This window comes from Magnolia sinica, chromosome 6 (assembly GCF_029962835.1).
Source record: "Magnolia sinica isolate HGM2019 chromosome 6, MsV1, whole genome shotgun sequence".
Classification (NCBI taxonomy): Eukaryota; Viridiplantae; Streptophyta; class Magnoliopsida; order Magnoliales; family Magnoliaceae; genus Magnolia; species Magnolia sinica.
The window spans coordinates 14,796,444-14,819,715 of NC_080578.1; the positions used below are offsets into that span (position 1 = coordinate 14,796,444).

Below are 23,272 nucleotides of genomic sequence, written 5' to 3' on the forward strand. Positions count from 1 at the left end.
GCTGCAGCTAGAACTCTCTGGCAAACCCTTTTTAAAATAGACCGTCGCATCGCATTCCATACTTCTCCAATCCTCTCACCAGAAACATCCGAAACAGAAAACTTCTTCAAGCAGAAGCTCGTATTCTACTCTCGTAGGACAGATAGCAGATAAGCCTCTCTTTCTCCCTCTCCGCCGCGTTGGATAGAACAAACAATCAATCTCTTTTCATGGCCGAAGAAGCTAAAGCCAAAGGAAACGCAGCCTTTTCTGCCGGCCGGTTCGAGGAAGCCATCCGATTCTTCTCCGAAGCTATTGATCTGGCCCCCACCAACCACGTCCTCTACTCCAACCGCTCCGCTGCATACGCCTCCCTTCAACGCTACTCCGACGCCCTCGCCGATGCGAAGAAGACCGTCGATCTCAAGCCCGACTGGTCCAAAGGCTACAGCCGCCTCGGTGCGGCCCACCTCGGCCTCGGCAACTTCGAAGACGCGATCACCACTTACAAGAAAGGCCTTGAGCTTGATCCCAGCAACGACGCCCTGAAATCCGGCCTCGCCGACGCGCAGGCGGCTGCCGCCCGATCCCGCGGCGGTCCTCAGGCGTCTTCGCCGTTCGAGAACATATTCCAAGGGCCGGATGTGTGGGCGAAGCTGACTGCAGACCCCGCGACGCGGGGGTATCTCCAGCAGCCGGATTTCTTGAAGATGTTGCAGGACGTGCAGCGGAATCCGAACAACATTAATAAGTACTTCTCGGACCCGCGGATGATGCAGGTGCTTGGGGTTTTGCTTAATGTGAAACTGAGGACGACGACGCCGGAGGAAATGGAGAGAGATGTGCCGGGGATGGACTCGGAGTTGAAGAGGCAGGCAGAGCCAGAGCAGAAGACGAGGAAGGAGCCGGAGCCAGAGCCAGAGCCAATGGATATTCCAGACGAGGAGAAGGAGGTTAGGGAAAGGAAGGCGGAGGCACAGAGAGAGAAGGAGGCAGGGAATGCGGCGTATAAGAAGAAGGATTTTGAGACTGCGATTCAGCATTATACAAAGGCAATTGAGCTGGATGATGAAGATATCTCTTTCATAACGAACCGGGCGGCTGTTTACATGGAAATGGGAAAGGTACACTTTTTTCCCCTTTCAAATTGGCTACATTTAGAAATCAAATATCTGATGATATGTGAAGGCATGCATTCTTTGTATTCTTTTTCTTCTTATTTTTTCTTTTTAATTATATAAGGTATGTGATGCATGAATATCTTCATTTTCTAGAAATGCATGCACAAATGTTAGAATAAAGAACCCTTGAATAGTAGCATAGTAATCAACTAATCATGATCATGGGTATAGTAATGAAATGGCTATGAAGATGATGAATATTAGAAGTTGGAGATGTTGATATATCTATTTTTTTTATAAACTAATTGGAATTACGCATGTATATAATCACTGTCAGGAATCTAGTTTTCATTGATAAATCAAATTCAGGTCTATTTGGATGTCCCCTCTGAATGAGATAGATGTAGACTGAGGCACAATCTGGACATATTTATGTAGAGCAAAGGATTTGTCTGATCATTAAAACACTGTTGATTTTCATTATAAAATTCGGACAATTTATAAAACTGACCATGCCAGAATGGTTTCAACACAGACCCAGTTGATGAAACTGCATTAGCATTGAAACTGGGTAACTTATATGAGAGTGCATCATGTTTGTTTGCGTAGTCCGAACTGTTTGTGATACTTCAAACTTCTTTGTCATCCAGCGTGAGGTTTAAGAGTGTTTGGTGGATGTTTGTGAAGCCTTGTAAAATCTCATCTCATTTTAATGGAAGCTTGGCATTCATGTAAATAACGATGTTGGAGGATTTTTGGTTTTTGGTCTGTGCATGAACCCTGACTGATCATTGCAAAGCATACATGCCAAAGTCCATGAATCAGCGTCCTGAAGCTGTAGTTGGTAGTAATTGGTTTCTGACTGAAACTGACAGCTTGTTCATTTCTTCTCCACATTAAACTAGCAAACTTGAGTTAGTTTGATGGGAAAGGGGGTAGTCACTCATGTAGAAATAGAATTGATTTTCTGTGCACTTCAATTAGTGGCATTCTCATAATCTTTCTGCAGGAAATTTGGTTTGGTGTACTGCCAATGCAGCCTAAGCCTTTTTATGGTCTTCTCTTTCATGGACGACACAAAATTAGAATTTGTCTTACAGAGCTTTTTCAAAGGAAAGTTGTATCCTGATGTAGGCTGAAAATGAAAAGCAAGAAAATATCACTGCATTGGAGGCAATCATACCTGTCGTTGAGGGGAAAAAAACATCATTAGCAGTGGACTTGATGCAAACAAATCGATGGGCCCACATGTGGATCAGCTTTCTCATGTGTTGCTCCCATCTGCCCATGTATGGTGTCCACATGATGTCCACATAATGGAACGAGTAAAGATTGTCGTTTATTTTCAGTGCTTTAAAATTAGGGGAATGTCAAAAGTAACTCATGTAGAACTGTTAGGGTTTTTTTTTTTCCGAGGACATGTTAGTCATTCATATAGCATTAGGATTTTCTTTATGTAGAAGTCTGTTTAAAGGTCTCTTTGGATTTGCAAATGCTTATTGTTGACATTCTGGAGTTATTTTTTAGTTTTTCCTTTTTTAGTGAGAACTTATTTGTTTGTGAAATGTGTTGCTTGGTCAATCCTTGCATGTGTTGTTAATTAAGCATTCTCTTCCCTTTTCTTCTTTCCCACGGTTTTGTCTTTCATGGTCTTTGATACACTTCGCATATCAGGCTGCATTAGAATTACAATGCCTTTCAAAAGAGTCATCTGTAAGAGGAGCTGTATTTCAGTAAGAATTGTTGGGTTAAAAGTTCAAGTTATGTTTTGATTCAAAATAATCAATGGGATTCTGCAAGTCGAATGGAGACCCTGATCATGCGCTTGTAGAAGTTATCCTTAAGATCATGCTTGCTACCTCAGATGGTGACATTGGTTCTTGATCTTCATTACAAACTTGACCATTAACCCTGTTGCAACAATAATCCATGTGGACGGTTTACTGTTGTGGACTTATCAGATGATTATGGGGTATTATTGATGGCATGTTTTCTAGTCTTTTAGTTGATATGTGTGAACATGCAATATATTCAATCATCTGTATTGCAGTGAACAAGGTTAATTGTAATATGAAATTCATGCTGAAGTTTTATCATTTTCCTTGTAGCTTTCTGAGATATGACACTGAGCAGTAGTATCTTCATATAAACCATGTGGAAGGTTTACTGTTGTGGACTTATCAGATGATTATGGGGTATTATTGACGGCATGTTTTCTAGTCTTTTAGTGGATATGTGTGAACGTACAGTATAATCAATTATCTGTATTGTAGTGAACAAGGTTAATTGTAATATGAAATTAATGCTGAAGTTTTATCGTTTTCCTTGTAGCTTTCTGAGATATGACACTAAGCAGGGGTATCTTCATATAGGCACTGGCCATTTTTCTATTTTCATTACCATTCATTTTGAGACTAGATATGTATATGTACTCTTTTGTGTCCAGTACGAGGACTGTATCAAGGATTGTGACAAAGCTGTTGATAGGGGGAGAGAGCTTCGTTCAGATTTTAAGATGATTGCAAAGGCCTTGACTAGGAAGGGAACTGCATTGGTGAAGCTTGCAAAATGCTCCAAGGACTATGAGCCTGCTATTGAGGCTTTCCAGAAAGCACTAACTGAGCACCGCAATCCCGACACATTGAAAAAGCTCAATGATGCACAGAAAGCAAAGAAAGATCTAGAGCAGCAGGAATATTTTGATCCACAAATAGCAGATGAGGAGCGTGAGAAAGGTACTATTCTCTCCTCTAGTTCTGAAGCATTTCGGTGGTATTTTGCAACTAAATGTTAGCCAAGACTGTCGTGTTCCTGCATTCTACCATGCCTGCTGTCACGAGCTACTTTGACAAGTAGCGCTTATTTTTTATAAGATGCTGGTCAATTGTATTGGTCTAAGGGGTCGTTTGGCACCATGGATTTGGGGGGATTTCAAATCTCCTGGTTGTTTGGCATCGTAAAGTAACTGGGGGTTTCAAATCCCCTCAAAGAGGGGGTTTGAAATCCATGGTGAAAGCTTGGATTACATCTAAAATCCTTCCAAGAGTTGCATGTGTAACATGTGTCATTAGACTATTAATCTATTGGACACATGGCCCACTAATGATATCCCAAAATAATTAGATTATCAATTGCATCACTATAAATACTTTAATACGATGATCAGCACCGTCCAAACATTGTCCATGTAAATCAATGGTTAAAAATCATTGGTTAGTCACTCGGACGTGATCTACTAGCCCTAACAATTACTGTAAGATACAACCTACATACATCTTCTAATATTAAATCAACACAATGTGACGCACATGGTGTCCAAAATAAACATTGCCTCTTCTCTATAAGATGGCGACCAACAATTGTATAATTAGTTGTGTTGTCCATGATAACTTGGAAAACATATTCCTCTCCTACCTCTTTAATTACACCATGTAACAATTTGAATAAATAATCGACCGTTTGGGAATGGGCCAATACATTCACGGACTTTAAAAACATTGTCCCAGTTGAATAATTTACATAAAAGTTTATCAATGTTTGACCGGATCTATCGGTCCATCCATCAGCCATTAACGAGTAACTATAAATTTTCCAACTTTCTTTGTATTTAGAGATAAAGTTTCTAGTAAACTGCACCTCTTTATTAGGCAACTCTCCCTCACTTCATTATAGGAAGAGGGTTTCAAGCTAAAGTCCAAATTGACCTATAGCTTCAAATATTACATTGAAACTCTTCACTTTCATTGTGTTAAAAGCTACACCAACTTGATACAAACACTTTGTAATGTACTAAATCGTAGTTTTTCTATTATTCTTCTTATATCAGTTTTCTAAAGTGGTTTGGGCAGGTGCTTTGCCCTTACACCTTCGGTCAATTACATCTTCTAGATGTGATCTACACCACCTATCCATAGGTCCATGCCCACGGGTTCTTTTGGTGGCCGGTCTAGATTGTCTTGTGGATGTAGGTGGTGTAGATTCATCCAAAGCTACTACATCGATACCCTCATAAGCTTTTCTCTTCATAAATTCCATAGGCCCATGCCCACGGGCTCTTTTGGTGGCCGGTTTAGATTGCCCTGTGGATGTAGGTGGTGTAAATTCATCCAAATCTACTACATCGATACCCTTATAAGCTTTTCTCTCCATAAATTCTTCTTGAATAGCTGCTGTGTCATGTCTTTTTCGAGCATGCTTGTCCATATACTATGATATCCTTACGGATCTCTGGTGTAACACTCTTGTATTTGCTCCTGATGCGTGCACAAGGTGTTGTTTATGTTGGCCAATATCACCGAAACTTTTAGCATTAGCCCATTACGAGAAATGTTAGGACCTAAAATCGGTTCTTGGCTGCTCAAAATGGTAATAAATTTTTTTTTATTTGTTTATTAAACTTCAAATACAGGAACTTTTATCTGTCAAGAATGGAGTGGATGTCCAAAAAATTGCAACTCATTGTCACTTTAGCATTAGTCCATTAAGAGAAATGTTAGGATCTAAAATTGGTTCCTGGCTGCCGAAAATGGTAATAATAATTTTTTCCTTTTCTTTTTAAATCTTTAGACCTATTTGGCGCTTTTTTTTTTTTTGCAACAAGGAGTGCCTTGAGAAGTTCAAAGATTAAGGAGTTACAGGTATTAAATGGACGTCCATGTTTAAATTAAGGAAAGAAAGAAAAAAGAAGAAAGAGTGCAATTATGGCTTGTTAAACAAGTTTGATATTGAAAAAAGAACTTTAAGTTGAAATAAATAAGAAAGTAACTAAAACCAGTGACGAACTCGTTAAATATCCAATCAACATGTGTTAAAGATTAACAGTGCGTATTTGTGAGCTGGACACATGAATGATGCACGCTTGTGGGATGCACAGTTTGACCAGACACCTGTGGGGCACACTAATCTGAGCTGTGACTGCCTCTGGGGCCCACCAATCTGATTGTTGGCGGCAGATTGTTGAGATTGGAGATTGGGACCTGGATGCTTCAATCGTCTTTGTTGGCATGCAGTTATTAGTTTTCTTCTTCTTCTTTTTTCTTTTCTTTTTTTCTTCTTCTTCTTCTTCTTCTTCTTCTTTTTTTCTTTCTTTCTTTTTTTTTTTTTTTTTGCAAAAAAAATGTTTCAGTGAAAAAATTTCACGATGACAGGGCATCTGGATCTATAATTCTATAATTTACTGATTATGTGCAGGCAATGAGTTCTTCAAGCAGCAAAAATATCCAGAAGCAGTGAGACATTATACAGAAGCCCTGAGAAGGAACCCACAGGATCCAAGGGTAACGTTCCTATTTCTGCTCCTATGTTTTTTTTTTTTTTTTTTCCGATAGATATTTCTGTGCTATGATGAATAGAACATGGTCGCACGGAAGAATGAACTCCATTGTTTCAAGTAGGTTGACAAAAGAATCCCATACTAGTATCATTACAAAGTAACCAATATATATCTGAAAAAACTTGGCAATTGGAGTTGATTTTCACAGGATGGCCAAACAGCTAGGCAATCGTGAGAATTCATGTTCAGAGACTGGAGGGACCAGTGTCCATAATGCAGGCTCGAAATGGCTGGGATAAGGCCATCTTGATGATGAGCCATTTTGCCTTTTCCTGTCATATCTCATTTTGTTGTTTGCATAGTGAATTGAACCATGAATCATGGTGCTGTGGGCCCCATCATGATGTATGTATTTTATCCACGCCGTCCATCCATTTTCCCAGCTCAGCTTAGGGCATGATTCAAAAAATGAGGAAGATCCAAATCTCCCGTGGACCACACCACAGGAAACATTGGTGATTGAATGGCCACGATTAAAAACTTGGGGGTCACAAAAGTTTTGGATCAAGCTGATATTTGTGTTTTCCCTTCATCCAGGTCTGTGTGACCTAATCAATTGGTTGGGTGGCAAATAAACATTACCGTGGGTCCTAGGAAGTTTTTAATAGTGGGCGTTCAATCATCACTGTTTTCCTGCTGTGTGGTCCACTTGAGATTTCTATTTGCCTCGTTTTTCAGGCTTATGCTTTAAAATAATGATCCAAAATAGATGGACGGCGTGGATAAAACACTCACATCATGGTGGGTTCCACAGAGCACTGTCCAGTAGCTACGTTGCAACTTGCAGTGTCAGTATGTAATCTGCTATCGTGTCCATCATAGCTGTGCAAAGCATCATTTAGAGGGCATTTGGATCTTAAGTTACTTAAGATAGGCTACATATGCCTTAAGTAGTTTATCTTGATTTCTACTTACTAAATTGAAGTGATCAAGTAACTTTAAATAAAAAAGCTACTCATAATTGGTCATAAACCAAACTAACTTATCTCAAATAAGTTACTTATCTACTGAGTAGAAAAACTAACTTATTTGGTGGTATCCAAAAAGGGCCCTTGATGTGTTTTGAAGCAACTGCTTAGCTAGCATGTCTCCCTTTCATTCTTTTACTATTACCGTTAAACCTGGCCATTGGTTTCTTTTGCAGGTATATAGTAACAGGGCAGCTTGCTACACGAAACTGGGTGCATTGCCTGAGGGTTTGAAGGATGCAGAGAAATGTATTGAACTCGATCCAGCATTTTCCAAGGGATACACAAGGAAAGGAGCAGTTCAGTTCTTCATGAAGGAATATGACAAAGCGCTTGAGACTTACCAGGAGGGGCTAAAACATGATCCCAACAACCAGGAGTTGTTGGACGGTGTACGAAGGTATGCATACCTGCTCCTAGCAACCAGCTGTCTTCTGCATATATGATAGTGGTAGCCAGATCCTGATTCTATCTCCCAAACATATATTCAGATGCGTTGAGCAGATCAATAAGACCAACCGTGGGGATATTAGTCCAGAGGATTTGAAAGAGAGACAGGTCAGTTGCTTTCTTTTCTGTCAATATCCTCATCTCTGTAGTACTTTTATCAGGGAAGGTTCCAAACGTGAGTTACTTTGCAGGCAAAGGCAATGCATGATCCAGAAATTCAGAATATTCTGTCCGACCCCATCATGAGACAGGTATGATTTTAGCGATATTGATGATTAGTATAGTCATCAAGAGACAGGTATGAAAGCAATTAAGGGTGCCGTGAATTGCTCCTGTACAACAGGGTACCTGCATTATGTCAAGCTGTTTTTGGTTGTATGTGGGTTGCAAATGGCCACTCACATGACATACATTTCGGTTTTCTGTAGATGGGTGTGGCCTTGTGGTTCCTATTCTACTGTACTTGTAACTCTATGTGCCATTATCATCACAGCTTATCAGTAATTTTCGTCACGACATCCGTTTCGGTTTTCTGTAGATGGGTGTGGCCTTGTGGTTCCTATTCTACTGTACTTATAGCTCTGTGTGCCATTATCATCACAGCTTATCAGTAATTTTGGTCATATGGGGTTTGGGTTGGGTTCTTGCTCGGTCCATACATTTTGACTGAATGGCTGGGAACATTTGTCCTGTGCAGGTATTGATCGACTTCCAGGAGAATCCCAAGGCTGCTCAGGATCACCTCAAGAATCCTCAGGTGATGCACAAGATCCAGAAGCTGGTCAGTGCAGGGATTGTCCAGCTCAGATGAGCACGTGAAGAGCCGGGCATCAAATCATTTGCTCCGCAACATGTATTTAACGGATTGGTGAACTAATTTCATTTTGGAAATTTTGGTTTTCCATCATAACTTAATCTCCTCTTCTAATTTGTGGGGACTCTTGATAGAAGAAGAGGTGAGCGTAAGCTGTGGTTTGATTGCTGCATTTGTGTTATTGAATTTCTTAGGTATAAGTAGTGATGGGGCAGGTGCCTTTTCAACCCAATGATGCACTTGGTAAATATTTAGAAATTAGATGTGTGGAACCGTGTAATTCAAATTGAACTGTCCAAACTATAATTTCCAGTCTGGAGACCTAAAAATTGTGCTTTTGATGGAATATTCAGGGCTGTCAATGGGCTGCGCTTTGCCCTGCCAAATTTTGAATAGGCCCGGCCCGACAGCCTGGCCTGAAACAGTTCAAAATCTGGGCCGAGGCCAACTCCAGGCCTGGCCTGCTGATAGCCCTACATTTATTAGAGAAGGCTCAGATGACTATGTTGATGGACATTTATATGGTTAAAAATGAAGAAAAAAAATACAATGGCCCGATTTCAACGAATAAGGGATCATGGATTGGAGGTTAGGATTATTCAATCAAACTGATTTTGAGATATTCATGATGTCTAGAGCTGGACACAAACCAACCAACCCAGCTCCAAAGTGGTTCCGATTGATTTGAAAAGGCTCTGCTTGGATTGGTTCGATCAGAAGTTCAAATCAAACTAAGCCTTGGAATAAGCCAGTTTAAAAGAACAAACTAAATTCAAACCATGGGAATACCTGCTCAGCTCAGCTCAAACCTAGATTCTATGCTCATAGTGTTATGTAGGCTCGAGCTTTAAGCCGACTTGATTTAGCTCGGCTAGATTTGGCTCATGGATTGTATGCTTGTAGTTAGCTTGGCTTAGTTTGGCTCAGTTCGTCTTTAGATATTTAGACCAAACAAGCTCAAGCTCATAAAATTTGGACCAAATCAAGCTCAAATAATAATAGGGATAAAATAATAGGGATAGGCTTGAAGCTTGGCTTGTGTAGAGCTTGAGCGGATGGTATTACACAAACAAGTTAAACCAAACTTGGGTTAAACTCGGTTTGAGGAGCTGTTTGTTTACCCCTTAGCCTCTGAAATTTGAAAATTAGATTTCAACTACTTAACATACTATTTTGGGTGACACATTTAAAAAGTCCTTAATGCATGGAGTGCGTTAGTTTATTTTTATTTTTATTTTTATTTTTATTTTAAATATTTAAATGATGACTTTATTCATTCTAAGTAATGATGTTGATGGTGGGGTTGATTGAACTTTACCAGGTCAACAGTGGCTACTAGTTTGTGGACTTATGTCCTGCCAAACTGCTTTCATAGGAAGTTCCTGCGCATTATATGCTATCCAAACCGTTTATAAGGAAATCCCTACAGGGAAAAAGTGAAATCGTTAAAAACTTTTGTGGCCATACAAATGTTTCAATGATGGTCATTGAATCCCCACTGTTCCCTCCTCATTTTTGGTCAAATGTCCTAAAATGAATTCAAAAGGGATGAACACAGTGAATTTCTCACAAACATCATTGTGGGCTGTACCTAGCATTCCTACATGGGAACTTCCTGTGAAAGGCTTTTGGTACGAAATCCGTGGAGGATTGTGGGGAGCAGATTATGTGTGGCACAGGCTCACCCAAAATGGTGGGGCCCTTACATGGTGCCCACCTTGATGTGTGTATACTACATTCACACCATTCATTCATTTTTTTTTTTTTTTTTTTTTCATATCGTCTTAGGATGTGAGCCAAAAAATGAAGCGGATCCAATTCTGAAGTCACATAGACCTAGATGAAGGGGGTAAACAAATATTAGCTTAATCCAAAACTTTTGTTGCCCCAACAAGTTTTTAATGGTGGGATTTCAATTCCTAAGGTATGGCTTGCTTGAGATCAGGATCTTCATTTTTGTGACCATACCGTGAAATGATCCAGAAAAATGGATGGACAGTGTGTATATACAACACATACATTAAGGTGGGCCCCATGGTTTGACGTTACCTAGGTAATGCCTAATCCACTCTAGTTTTGGAAGGATGCCAACTAGGCGGGGCCCATCGCAATGTTTGTGAGAAATCCACTCCGTCCATCCACTTTTTTAGAACATGTGAGGGTATGGGCTCAATTTAGGGACAATTTGGTAAAATTACAAAATTTCAAACATTTTTACTAAATAGAAAATTTTGAATTCAGAACTAAATTTCAGTGTTGAAGAATTTTTTCAAATAATTTACCGAGCAGGCATTCAAACGATTATTGGTACTAAAATTCACTACACAATGGATCCATTACTTAAATTAATTTCAGACTTTTTTAAAAAAAATTCAGTTCATCAAACGCAGTTGAATCTGAAATCCCAAACGTTGTTTAAAAGAAGTCTTGAAGTATATAAATTTAAATAATTTGATTGTTAACAAACATCTTAAATGACTGAAATTTATTAATTTCACACATTTGCTTCTGTTTCCTGTTTAGATATGTGGGTGGTACTATGAGTGTGGGGCCGCCATGATGTATATGCCTTATATCCATGCCTTCCATTTGTTTTGAAAACTCAATTTGGGATATGATCCCAAAAATGAAGTAGATCCAAATCCGCAGCACCTTTAACTCGCGAACGGATCTAGGATCTACCGAAGTCAGTGCCGCACATAGCTGGAGATGGATGATCTTGTCATGGGATCTGTGAGGGTTATTCTGACCTATATGTTTTATCCACACCGTCCATCCAATTTTTTTTTTTTTCATACTTTTAAGGGCGTAAAACAAAAAACAGGCGGCTGTGAGGCTTAAGTGGGTCACGCTAAGGCCCCGCTTGTTAAATCTGAAGTCTAAAGCTTGAATTTGAAATCTGAAGCCTGAATCTGAAATCTGAAGTAAAAAATTTTGTTTGGTAATTATGTCCGAAGTCTGAAAATTAAGTACTGAATTTGAAACAATCTGTTTGTTAACAAACATCTGAAATGTCTGAGATATGTTAATTTGACACATTTGCCCCTATCTTTTGTTTGGAAATGTTTTATATTATAAAGAAATTATTTTTTATTAAATGAAAATAAAATTATTCTATTTAATTCAAATAAACTATAAAGTACTTAATAGAAAATTAAAATATCATTATTCATAAAAACAGATAAAAAATTAATGATTTGCATGTATAAGTGTGGCGGTAATTTCTTCTCGCATATTGGACATAATAGTTTGTTCAAAGTTTCCAAATACTCATACTCCTTCCACTTTAGGCATATCATTATCTGATTCGATATTCATCTCTGAACATTTTCATCGTACAACTCGGAGCTTAATGAGCGTTAGCGCTCGTCTTCGCATGACACACGTACCAACACCAGTTATATAGGTAGTGTGTGGTACACGAAATTGGATTGCTTATCGTACTGAGTAAATTCAATTGGGCCCACCTTGAATGTATGTGGTCTATCTATACTGTCCATCTGTTTTTCTATCTAAATTAAGGGGTTGAGTCCAAAATTGAAGCGTATCCAAAGATCAAGTGGATCATACCACAGGAAATAGTGGGGATAGTGATTTCCGCCGTTGAAACCTTTCTAGGCCCCACAGTGATGTTTATTTGTCATCCAACCTGTTCATTATATCATAAGGACATGGATGAAGGGAAAACAAGAATATAGGCCCCGTTTGTTAAATTTGAAGTCTAAGGATTTTCACCATTAAGAAATTCGCAGGGCGCACCATAATGTTTATTTTCCATCTAATCTATTCATAAGGTAAAAAATATCTGGATGAAGAGGAAAAACAAGTTTCATATTGATTGGAAACTTCTGTGCCCCCAAAAGGGTTTCAATGGTATACGTTCAATCCCCCACTGGTTTTTGCAGTGTAGACCAGTTTATCTTTATATCTGTCTTATTTTTTGGCTCAAGCCTTACGATGAGCTCACAAAATAGATGGACGGTTTGGATATAACAAATACATTATAATGGGACCCACAAAACTTGCTGACTTAAATACACCAGCAAATTCGCTTCCCAATCCGTCCCAGCCCATCCGCTTTGAACGCGGATTGCGTCCTACCCCCGCCCGTACGGATTATCATGCCCACTGTGATGTAAGTGTTTTATCTAAGCCGTTTATCATTTTTCTCACATTATTTTAATATATGATTCAAAAGATGAAGCAGGTCCACAGCTTCAGTGAACCACACCAAAGAATGCTGCAGTGATAATGACATCCACCGTCGAAACCTTTTTAAGGGCCACTGTGATGTTTTTTTTTTATACCATCTAACCTAGTCATTAGGTCATGTAGACATGGATGAAGTGAAAACACAAATATTAGCTTGATCCGAAACTTCTCCAGCTCCTAAGAAGTTTTTAACGGTGGACGTTTAATCCCCACCTTGTGGTCCAATTAATCCTTGGACCTACTTTTATTGGCTCACACCTTAAATGATCTGAAAAGTTGATGGACGGTGTGGATCAAACATATAAATCATGGAGGGGCATAAAGAAGTTTCAGTTGACGTAATAATTTGAAAAGGGGTAATTTTGGAAGCAAAAAATTTTGTTTAATGAAAATTCACGGAGAGCATTCTGCGTTAAGTGCAAAAATTCAGCGTTAACAAACACACCCTAAGTGGGAATTGGGCGCCTACATTGAAAGCTTTTTGGCCCTATGGAAAGCTAAGATCAAGTTGATATTTGTGTTTTCCCTTCATCTGGTCTATGTGACCTAATCAACAGGTAGGATTATCAAGCTGATATTTGTGTTTTCCCTTCATTCAGCTCGGTGTGACCTCCTCAACAGGTTGGATGGTAAATAAACATTACAATGGGTTGTATGAAGTTTTTAATGGTGAGCCTTTAGTCACCACTATTTTCTTGTGGTGTGGTCCACTTGAGATTTGGATCTCCCTCTTTTTTTTTTTTGTCTCCTCCACTAAATGATCTCGCATAATGGATTGACAATCTTGATATAACACATATGTCATGGTGGGCCTCACACAAATTGGTGACGTTAGTTTGGTGGTGTGTGGTACACCTTGCAATCTGCTTCCACTACCGCAGCATTACACGTAATCCACGCGGATTTCTCGATAAAGCCTTTTGCATAAACTTCGTGCTTGTGATGCTAAGTGGGGCTCATCATGATGTTTGCGGGAAATCCACCTTGTCTATTCGTTTTACAAGCTCATTTTAGAAAAAGAAATAAAAAATGAGGTAAATCCAAAACTAGAGTCAGGTAAAATCCGACCCGATCCGACGGATCCAACCTGATCCGATCCGAACCAAAGGCCAAGATCAGGTCGGATTGAGTAGGCCCACTCAGATCCAACCGTACATCGAGTTAAGTTCGGATCAGTGGCCAATCCGGACCGATCCGATCCAGGATCCGATTCGATCCGATCTGTACAATGTTCATTCAACACTGTTTCCTGTAATGTCATCCACTTGAGATTGGGATATACCTCATTTTTGGTTTAATACCATAAAATGATATAGAAATATAGATGAATGACATGGATAAAATAAATACATCATGGTGGGGTCCACAGAGCATTGATCACTAGCCATTGGTTGGTGGCAGGGGGAGTAGCCAATCCACCCTCTCACTCGTGGCTCAAGGTGCTGAGAGACGTTGATTTCATGCGAAAGCCTTTCACAGGAAGTTCCTGCGTGGGATGCTAGGTAGGTCCCACCGTGATGTTTGTGATAAATCCACACCGTCCATCCATTTTGGGAACTCATTTTAGGACATATGGCCAAAAATGAAGTGTATCCAAAACTCAAGTGGCCCTTACAAGAGGAAACAGTGTAGATTCAGTGACCACCGTTTGAAACATTCGCATGGCCACAAAGTTTAATATCAGAAGAAGTTTTTGGTGTTTTCAGTTCATCCGAGTGGGAATGACCTTATAAACGATTTGGATGGCATATAAATACCAGGGTAGATAACTGGAAGGTTTCAACGGTAGGAAACTCTTTCCTTGATTTTCCCTCTCGTCCGTCCCACTTGATCTTTGAATCCACCTATTTTTTGGTATCATGTCCTAAAATGAGCTCCCACAACTGATGGACAGGGTGGATTTCTTACAAATATCATTGTGGGCCCACATAACATCCAAATGCAGGAAATCTGTGTCCTAAGAAAAGAAAGCCGGACGCGGATTGGCAGGTCGCAGGTGTACCACGCACCAGGCCAGCTGGTCTGGTGTATTGATGTCAGCAAGTTCTACGGGTCCCATCATGAGGTATGTGTTATATCCAAACCATCCATCCATTTGGCGGGCTCATCTTAAGGCTTGGGCTGAAAAATAAGATAAATCTAAAGATCAAGTGGACCACACTGCAAAAAGCAGTGGGGGGTTGAACGTCTACCATTGAAACTCTTTTAGGGGTCACAGAAGATTCGATCCGAACCGTACCCAACCTGATCAACTTGGTTTTCTTAACCGAGTCGGACTCGGTTTGGGTTAGGCCAGCAGTGCAACGGATCAGATCGAGTCAGAGGACCTGGACTGGGTCCGGATCAGATCGAGTTCAAGTCAAGCATTGAAAATTTCGGACTAAGTCGAATTGGGCCCAATCCGGTTTGACTCGACTCGATGCCCACCTCTATCCAAAACTCAAGTTGGCTATACTAAGAAATAGTGGGAATTAGGCACCTATTGTTGAAAACTTCTTAAAGCCATAAACGACTTTGAACAATCTGATATTTGTGTTTTCCCTTCATCCATGTCTATGTTACCTTATGAAGAGGTTAGATGACAAATAAACCTCACATTGGACCCTAGGAAGGTTTTAATGGTAGTAATTGAATTCCCTTTTCCATGGTGTGGTCCACTTGAGCTTTGGTTGTGTCTCATTTTTCAGGCTCATATTCTAGAATAATCTGAAAAAGTTAATGGATGGTGTGGATCTAACACATAAATCATGGTGGGTTCAAAAAAGTTCTACACACACAAAAGTTGGATTGCCAGTTAGGATAATTTAGGGAGAGAATTTCTTTGACAACGTGCGCATAGCTTTTTTCGTGTGCGCATTCCGTATTTCCCATTTAAGCTAGCCTTTTCTTGCCAAAAATTTCTAAAAACAATAATGGAGCACTTTTAAAAGTTTGCATTGACAAACGTTACTTAACGTGAACATTGCAATTCATGAATGCCTGCTTGTGCACTGAATGTTGGAATCGGCTTGCATCATTTTCTTCTTTGAATTGAATGTCGCTATTTTCTAATTCAACTCTCTTATATGTCCAATGTTCAGTTCTCAATGAGCACGTATCATTCATCGCTTATGTCAGAGCTTTTAAAGTTGTTTTCTTCTTCTTCTTCTCCGTGACAGTAGAAAATATTTAAAACTTTTTATTGAAGTGGTTAACAGCAGTTGTTAATTATGTTGATTTTGATTTTGGTCATATATGTTAGCGTGTGGCTCACTCGAATAAAATAGTTGGATTAGGCAGAGCAGAGCTTTACACGAGTTGAACCGAGTCGATATTGGCACAGCTTGACTCGGCTCGGCCACTAGCTGACCCAATTTGAACTCGGCTCATCTCGGTCCTCAAGCCTAAAGGGCCAGCTCGGATAGGTTTGGTTAGCAGCTCGGGCCAGCTCAAGCCGAGTTCAAGCCTGTGTGGGATTTTGTCAAACACATGAAGTGCACATTCAATTTCTCATAGTATGCAAAACAACAGCAACGATTTACAGGTATTTCATCAAATGGTCAGTATGCAACATCAAAATCAAGATACAAGGGTAGTTTTATCATGTAATGTTTTTATTTTTTATTTTTTTATTTATAAAGTGATTTGTTTCATATCCATACCTTCCTCACCACCAGTCGATCCCGCTGAGAATGTATGCACCTGAAACAACACTTCGTTGAGTCATTTCATCAAACACTTGGAAAGCAACATCAATATCAAAATAACCGAGTTATCGAATTGGTTCGATCCAAGTTCAATTCGAGTTGAGGTTTGATCCGAGTCGATTCGAGCTCAGGCAAGTTCGAACTCGGCTTGAAATTTTTTCGAGCTTTAAAAATTAGCTCGACTTGGGTTGAACTCAATTTCGAACTGAGTCAAATTGAGCTTTTTCGAGTCGAGCAAGTTAACCAAGCTTACTCGGTTCGTGTACAACTCTGGGATTAGGACTAGATTTGTGAAAATAGACTCGATTATTCAACTGCCAATTACACGAAATCAAGTGAATTGCAGAGGGTTCATCATTTTGATTAATTAATTTTTGTCTTTGGAAAAAGAGCTTTCAATTAAGCACGTAATAGCTTACACTATTAAATGATAAAGTAATATAATTAGAAAAAATAAAACTAGACCAAAGTTGATTAATTTAATAGATGAGTTCTACTTATATGGCTAGAAAAGTAAATGATAAAGAAAAAAGAAAAAGAAAAGGAAACTAATGATAATATGTTCATAGCGAGATTGTTGTTGAGAATGAGTTGTTCATGGCAAGAAGGTTGTCATATATGAAAGTTGGATTGCATACTCAACTGGCTTCATGACTAACCTGTTGTTGAGAGTAACAATTCGTTCATCAATTTGAGCTTTGTGATACGAAACAATTGCGGTCTACGAGAAGGTAGTGGACTTTTGTTCATCAATGGGTGGCTCTATGTTGAGATAGTCGTTGTGGCAATTTTTTTCTTTGCCATGTAGGAACAAATTCTGCGCTTAGATGGCAGATGGAAAGTAGATCTTTGATAGTCTCTTGTCATACAATTGAGCTTTATAGTGAGACGGTCATTGGAAAATGATAGTCCATTCATTACCCCGTACAACTAAGCTTCATGGTGAATCAGTTATTTGGAAAACGATCAACCATTTGTCACTCACTTACGCACTTCATAATGGAATAGTCAGTATGCTGACAATTTGTTCTTTGCTTCGAGTCCTCACTCCATGCTTGGATCCTAATTGCATAAGCAAGGCTTTCATGGAATGACCACCTATTTGTCGCTTGACTAGGTTCCGTGGCAAGACTTCTATAATTAAATGACGACCAGTTCGAAACTTGGTTGAATTTTGTAACAAGATAGTCGAGAAGAATCCTTAGACACGAGGCAAAATGGCCCAGCTGGCCATCTGTTCGAGACTTAGAGATCTTCTTAAGCCTGACGACATTGTCACGGACATAGGGCACATAACTATCTTATTCTAATCTATTCAATCTGAGCTAGTTTTGCAGCGTTGCGCTACCTTGATAGTGGATGAGTTAGATGAAATAATAATAATAATAATAATAATTGTTAGCGCACTTATTTATACATCTATTTGTCAATCACATGGGTCCGTGTGTCAGTGAGTCGATTGAGCCCTTGGAAATTAAAGACCAAAGACACATGAAGACATGAAGTATTAACGAGTGAAGAGCATATAAATTGTGAGGTGCCTTGGTGACCCTAACTTTAGATCCAAAATAACCTAACCTTTAGATGGTCGATTCCAAATAGTTAAATCTTTATTTGATCATCTCTTAGCTTGAAGAGCTTCATTTGAACATGATTAGATAGGCTATAGAGATCTTGAGCTAATGTAAACCAAACTTCCCCACAATAGACTCATAAGTGCTGTCAATCGACAACTTGATCAATCGATGGTCTTGATCGATCAATCGGTGGATGTGGTTGATCGATTGATGAGAGTTAGAAATGTCCAACAAGCAAATCATCTTTTTTATAACTTCTCGATCATATTGATAGATCCTCGATCGGTCTCGATCGAATCATTGTTCGATCAACAAACCCTGCTCGATTAATCGAAGACAACCAAAGTTATCTAGCAAGCTTTTTTTTTAAAAAATGTTGGAATTGGTCAATCAATCGAATGTGTTATTTTCTGCTCGTTTTATGGCAGTTGGAACTTGAATCTTATATAAAGAGCATTTGATATTTGGGCTTAGAGATAGAGTTTTGGTAATTTAGAGCTTAAGGGATACCCAACTCATATCCCTCATTCTAGATTTCAAACCAATGAGAATCATGACATCCTTCTTGTAAATAACCACTCTAATGAGCATTCCGAGCTTGATTATAAAGGTATTCATATTTTCTCCATTGTTTAAGAAATTAAATCCAAACTTATAGACAAATCATTGTTTAAATCCTTTAGAATACTCATCCAGGTAAATTTCTTATTGAAAAATAACTATCCCTTTAGTTGTAAGAGATTCTATCTTCCTCCCATCACTTTGGTTACCTCATTGGAGCATTGTATGTAAGGCGCTTGTTTGTGAAGCTGAACCAGTGACATTGACGGATGTGGGAGCAATTGTGAAACTAATTGAAATATGTGAGAGTACCAATCAAGCATCTCAAGTAAGATGTTATAACGGTACTCAATCCGACAAGTAAGGTTGTCATTTGTCAGAGTTTATCACTACTCTTATTTCCTTACGTAGGATTGAGTGTAGATTTTGTGACCCAAACTCAAATATGTTTTTGTGTAGGGCCTAGGCTATTTGTATATAACTAAATTCATTGGACATAGGTGCATACATGTTAGTCTCCATGAGAGCCTTAGCGGGAGTGTACGTAGGGCCTTTGATTAGGACCACATTCACCGGATATGGATGTATACATGTTAATTTCTAAGGGAGCCTCCAGCGGGAGTGTACGTATGACATTGGATTAGGATCACTAGTGGTGGTTGGTTAGCTGATAAAAAATCAGGTAAAGTCTCTTGCCGGAGCCACTGACACAAGTGTAAATGTGTTTCTCTAAAATAAAAGTATACGTTTGTTAAGTCCTTGTGTAGGCCTCTGGCGGGAGTGTATGCTTATAAAAGTTAGAGGTGAACTTGGTTTAAAACATTCGATAGTGAAATACTGGTACATTCGAGGAGAGTGTGTTCGTTGAGAGTAGAGTAGGAAAACTGAACAAGTATATATGCTTATATTTGTAATTATCATTTGAGCACAATTCTATTCATGTTTATATGTTTGATTAATTAAATTATATGAATGCTTGAATTGGATTGTATGCCAAACACTTAACTTGTAAGCACACACAAGCTTACTATCTTATTTTATAGATTAGTTACTTATTGTTGCATTATTTGTAGTTTATGTGATTGTACCCACTTGGCTTCGAAGCATAAGTGTTAATTACTTTATTTATTTGAATTTGTAAATCTTTTAATTAGGCAAGAATTTTAATTGATCCTATACACCCCTTATGGGACTTAGTCGTAATTCTAAGCTCCGCGAAGTTTCCACAAGCGCTATAGTAGATAATCCATATAATTTCAATAACAACAACAATAACAACAACAATAATAATAATGTCTTCATGGCAGATGATGGATAGACAACGTTGTACTAAAAAGAGTAGTGTTGTGTTGTATTGGACATGCATAGGTTCTGAGCTCTTCATTCTTTACTGTATTTATATGTGTAAGATGATTTGGTAGATACACGTATTGAGATAGGCCTCCGAGATCTTTTATTAATTGATTGATCAATTAGTTGACCTGACCGATTACACTTCTAGCTCAAGACAAGTTCTTGAGATCTTTTTCCATTTGGCCAATCTTCTCATAAGTGTAGCTGATTGTATTTCTATTTTCGATTGATATTTCCATGATCTTCGCATAATTAGTTTGCTTCTAGATGTGCGTGACCAGTCATGTTGCACCATGTGTCTCTATTAATTATCGCCTTAGGTAATCGTATGTACTAGAGCTCTTCCCATATGTCTTCACATATGTATAGCCACTTAATTTTTACCATATATCATGAAAAACATCATAATCATCGAAAACAATGGGCATAACTTTTGTCTAGGTTATTACTGAGTGTACAATTTCTCTCATATTGTCTTTTTTGCTTGGGTCCTTACTCTTACTCCGGTGGTAGACTCTTAGGAGTTTCAACACCTGGTTGAGGGTTCGAGTACTCATAGGTGGTGAAATCCCACCATGGCGTGAGTGTGTGGTGGTGTGTGCATGTGTGTGTGTCTATATATATATATATATATATATATATTCAACCCTTAACATAGCTAATTGGCATAAATAAGTTATGAAAATACCCCGTTTTTCCTCATTAACTCAAAGGCAAAATCAAAATGACCAAAACACTCCTATTTTTCACTTATATTATTACTCCACATGCTCTGTATTCTCACCTTGGGATGCCTGAACTCATTTTCGCAACCTTCACACCTTAAAGCCAATTAAGCTAAATTGGAAGTTTAACATATTTGCCCCTAATGTGCAAAACGGTCATTTTATAACTTAATAAAACAATTTATCTAGTGTAAGAGCATCCATTAGTGATCATGGTGGGCTGTGGGGGCAATTAAAATGACAAATTGCCCCGTCGTTAAATAAATTATGGATTGCAAAGACTCAATCTTCTAATTCCCACCACTATTTGCCAGTATAGTCTGATAACTTTCAGGGTAGTTGAGTCATGTTTCCCAATACTAAATTCCAAGTGCAAAGTCAAGGACGAGTGGCTTCCTTTTCAAAAGAAATATAAAAAACCATAAGGGAATTCCATCAATTGCCTATATATATTAAAAAACCAATAACATAACATTAACGGTTTAAAAAAATGGCCTAAAAAAACTTGTGTTGGATGTGGTGCATCTGCTGAACAATCTAGATGACAGACATGAAATGTGAGCCCCAGTTCTTGATTCACCTCTTTTTAAAGGTAACAATAACCAAGTTTTATTTATATAATTTCTCTTCTCAAAATGCACCTCTTGGATATTTCAATTCCTCTTTGAACTATTAGGTAAAATTTGAATTCATGAGCAACTTTTCGTAAAAATCCCATGTCATGGAGAGGCCAGTTGGATTTTCGGAAAGTATGAGAAAGGAAAATAGTGTTTCTTGGAAAACTTTATTTTCACGAAACATGTGTAAAGAAATGTTTTTTATTATTTTTTTTTAAATTTCATCTATAATCAATTATTTTTTAAAACTTTAGGATGTATTTTCATATTTGTTATTTGGTATAATCAAGATTTTCTTAAGAAGAAATTCCTAGTAGTTGCCCATACCTGCCAAATTAGCACCGTCACACGTGGAATATGTAACATGTGTGGGGTGTTTGAATTGTGGCAAACATGGCATAAGTGAGTTGTTTGAAGTTATGTGATGGTACATGTGGCAAATTGGCACAATTTGACACATGGGAACTTGAAGCTATATGGCACCACGCATGCATGGCATATGTGGCATGTGTGAAGCAATTAAAGATGAATGATAGCACATGTGGCACATGTGAGATGCTTGCACCTATAAGACAAAAAAGTAGATGGATGATGCTAGATATGGCAAAATTAGCACATGTGGAATGCTTCGCATGTGTGGGACTTAAACGAAGATGGATCATGATGATACATGTAGGGCTCTTTGCACATGTGCAACAGTTTGCATACCTGGAGAGCGAGCAGATATAGATGATGGCACATGTGGGGCTTAAGAGAAGAAGGGAAGTTCCAGTGCTGGAAATCTAGGTGGGGCCTACCATGATGTTTTTGAGAAATCTATTCCGGTCATACGTATTGTGAGCTCATTTTAGAAGTTGAAACCAAAAGTGAGTAGATCCAAAGACTCAAGTGTGCTGCACTAAAGGATAAAGGTGGGTAGGGAAATTCCTGCCGTTGAAACCTCCCTGGGGTTGACAGTGATGTTTACATGCCATCCATACAGTTAATAACGTCATTCCAACTGGGATGAACCAAAAAAAACAACTATTATACTGATTCAAAACTTATGTGGCCCCACAAATATTTCAACTGTGGACACTCAATCCTCACGTTTTTTGCCCAATTTAGTCTGATCTGGCTCATTTTTGTCTCCTTTTTCTAAAATAAGCTCAAAAAAATGGATGGATGGAGTGGTTATCTCACAAACATCATGGTGGTCCCCCCCTAAGTTTCCAGCGCAGGAACTTACATTGAAAGGCTTTCGCAGGAAATCCGCGTCCTTGGAAACGAGGATTTCCACAAAGAAAGCTACACAAACATTGAAAATTAAGTTTGATCCGCCCTAAATAAATGATATTTGTTTTATTTTATTTACTTATTTTAAAATAATGATCCAAACATGTCCTTCGTTGTTACTGTAGAGTAGATGGTGAGGCGCCGGAAAAGGATAAGTCTAACAAGACCGGTAACGGCCACATCCCCTTTCAGATAACACTACAAATACTCAAGCTCTTTAGGCCCACCATATTCTATTTGTAAAATCTACTCTCTTCATTATGTGATGCTTATTTGAACCATGCAAAAAAGATAATAGCCTTGTAAAATGCATTAATGGCTCACATGAGTGGTAACATCTTAAAACACTCTACTATCTGAGATCATACGTGTGACCCGCCTATGTTTGATCAGGATAATTCTTGTATCTTTTTTTCAGGTGATTAACATGTTTGAGGAAAGATAAACACTGTGATGGCTTCACACACAAACTTGTGGTTGGCAACAACCTCATCCATAGCTCAAATGGTAGGCTGAGTGAAAGATACCTCGTTTCAACACTGAGGTCTTGGCATCGATCCCTAGTGGGGGTGGCTAACAGTGAAGTCTGAACTGGCAGTGTT

General features: G+C 38.8%; 1 protein-coding gene across 1 annotated transcript; it reads left to right on the forward strand.

Moving 5' to 3' along the window:
• LOC131248350 (hsp70-Hsp90 organizing protein 3-like) lies at positions 1-8,836 on the forward strand. The gene is made up of 7 exons (XM_058248608.1): positions 1-1,103; positions 3,547-3,835; positions 6,291-6,376; positions 7,577-7,800; positions 7,892-7,958; positions 8,042-8,101; positions 8,548-8,836. The coding sequence occupies exons 1-7, from the start codon at positions 210-212 to the stop codon at positions 8,659-8,661; spliced, it is 1,734 nt and encodes a 577-aa protein (XP_058104591.1). The 5' UTR covers positions 1-209; the 3' UTR covers positions 8,662-8,836.
• The last annotated feature ends 14,436 nt before the right edge of the window (positions 8,837-23,272 follow it).

Bases quoted from the DNA above. Each gene is read 5' to 3' on its own strand.
- LOC131248350 (XM_058248608.1), top strand. From the start codon at position 210: ATGGCCGAAGAAGCTAAAGCCAAAGGAAACGCAGCCTTTTCTGCCGGC. The intron at 1,104-3,546 runs GTACACTTTTTT...TTTTGTGTCCAG, and splicing joins TTTACATGGAAATGGGAAAG to TACGAGGACTGTATCAAGGA. The intron at 7,801-7,891 runs GTATGCATACCT...ACATATATTCAG, and splicing joins TTGTTGGACGGTGTACGAAG to ATGCGTTGAGCAGATCAATA.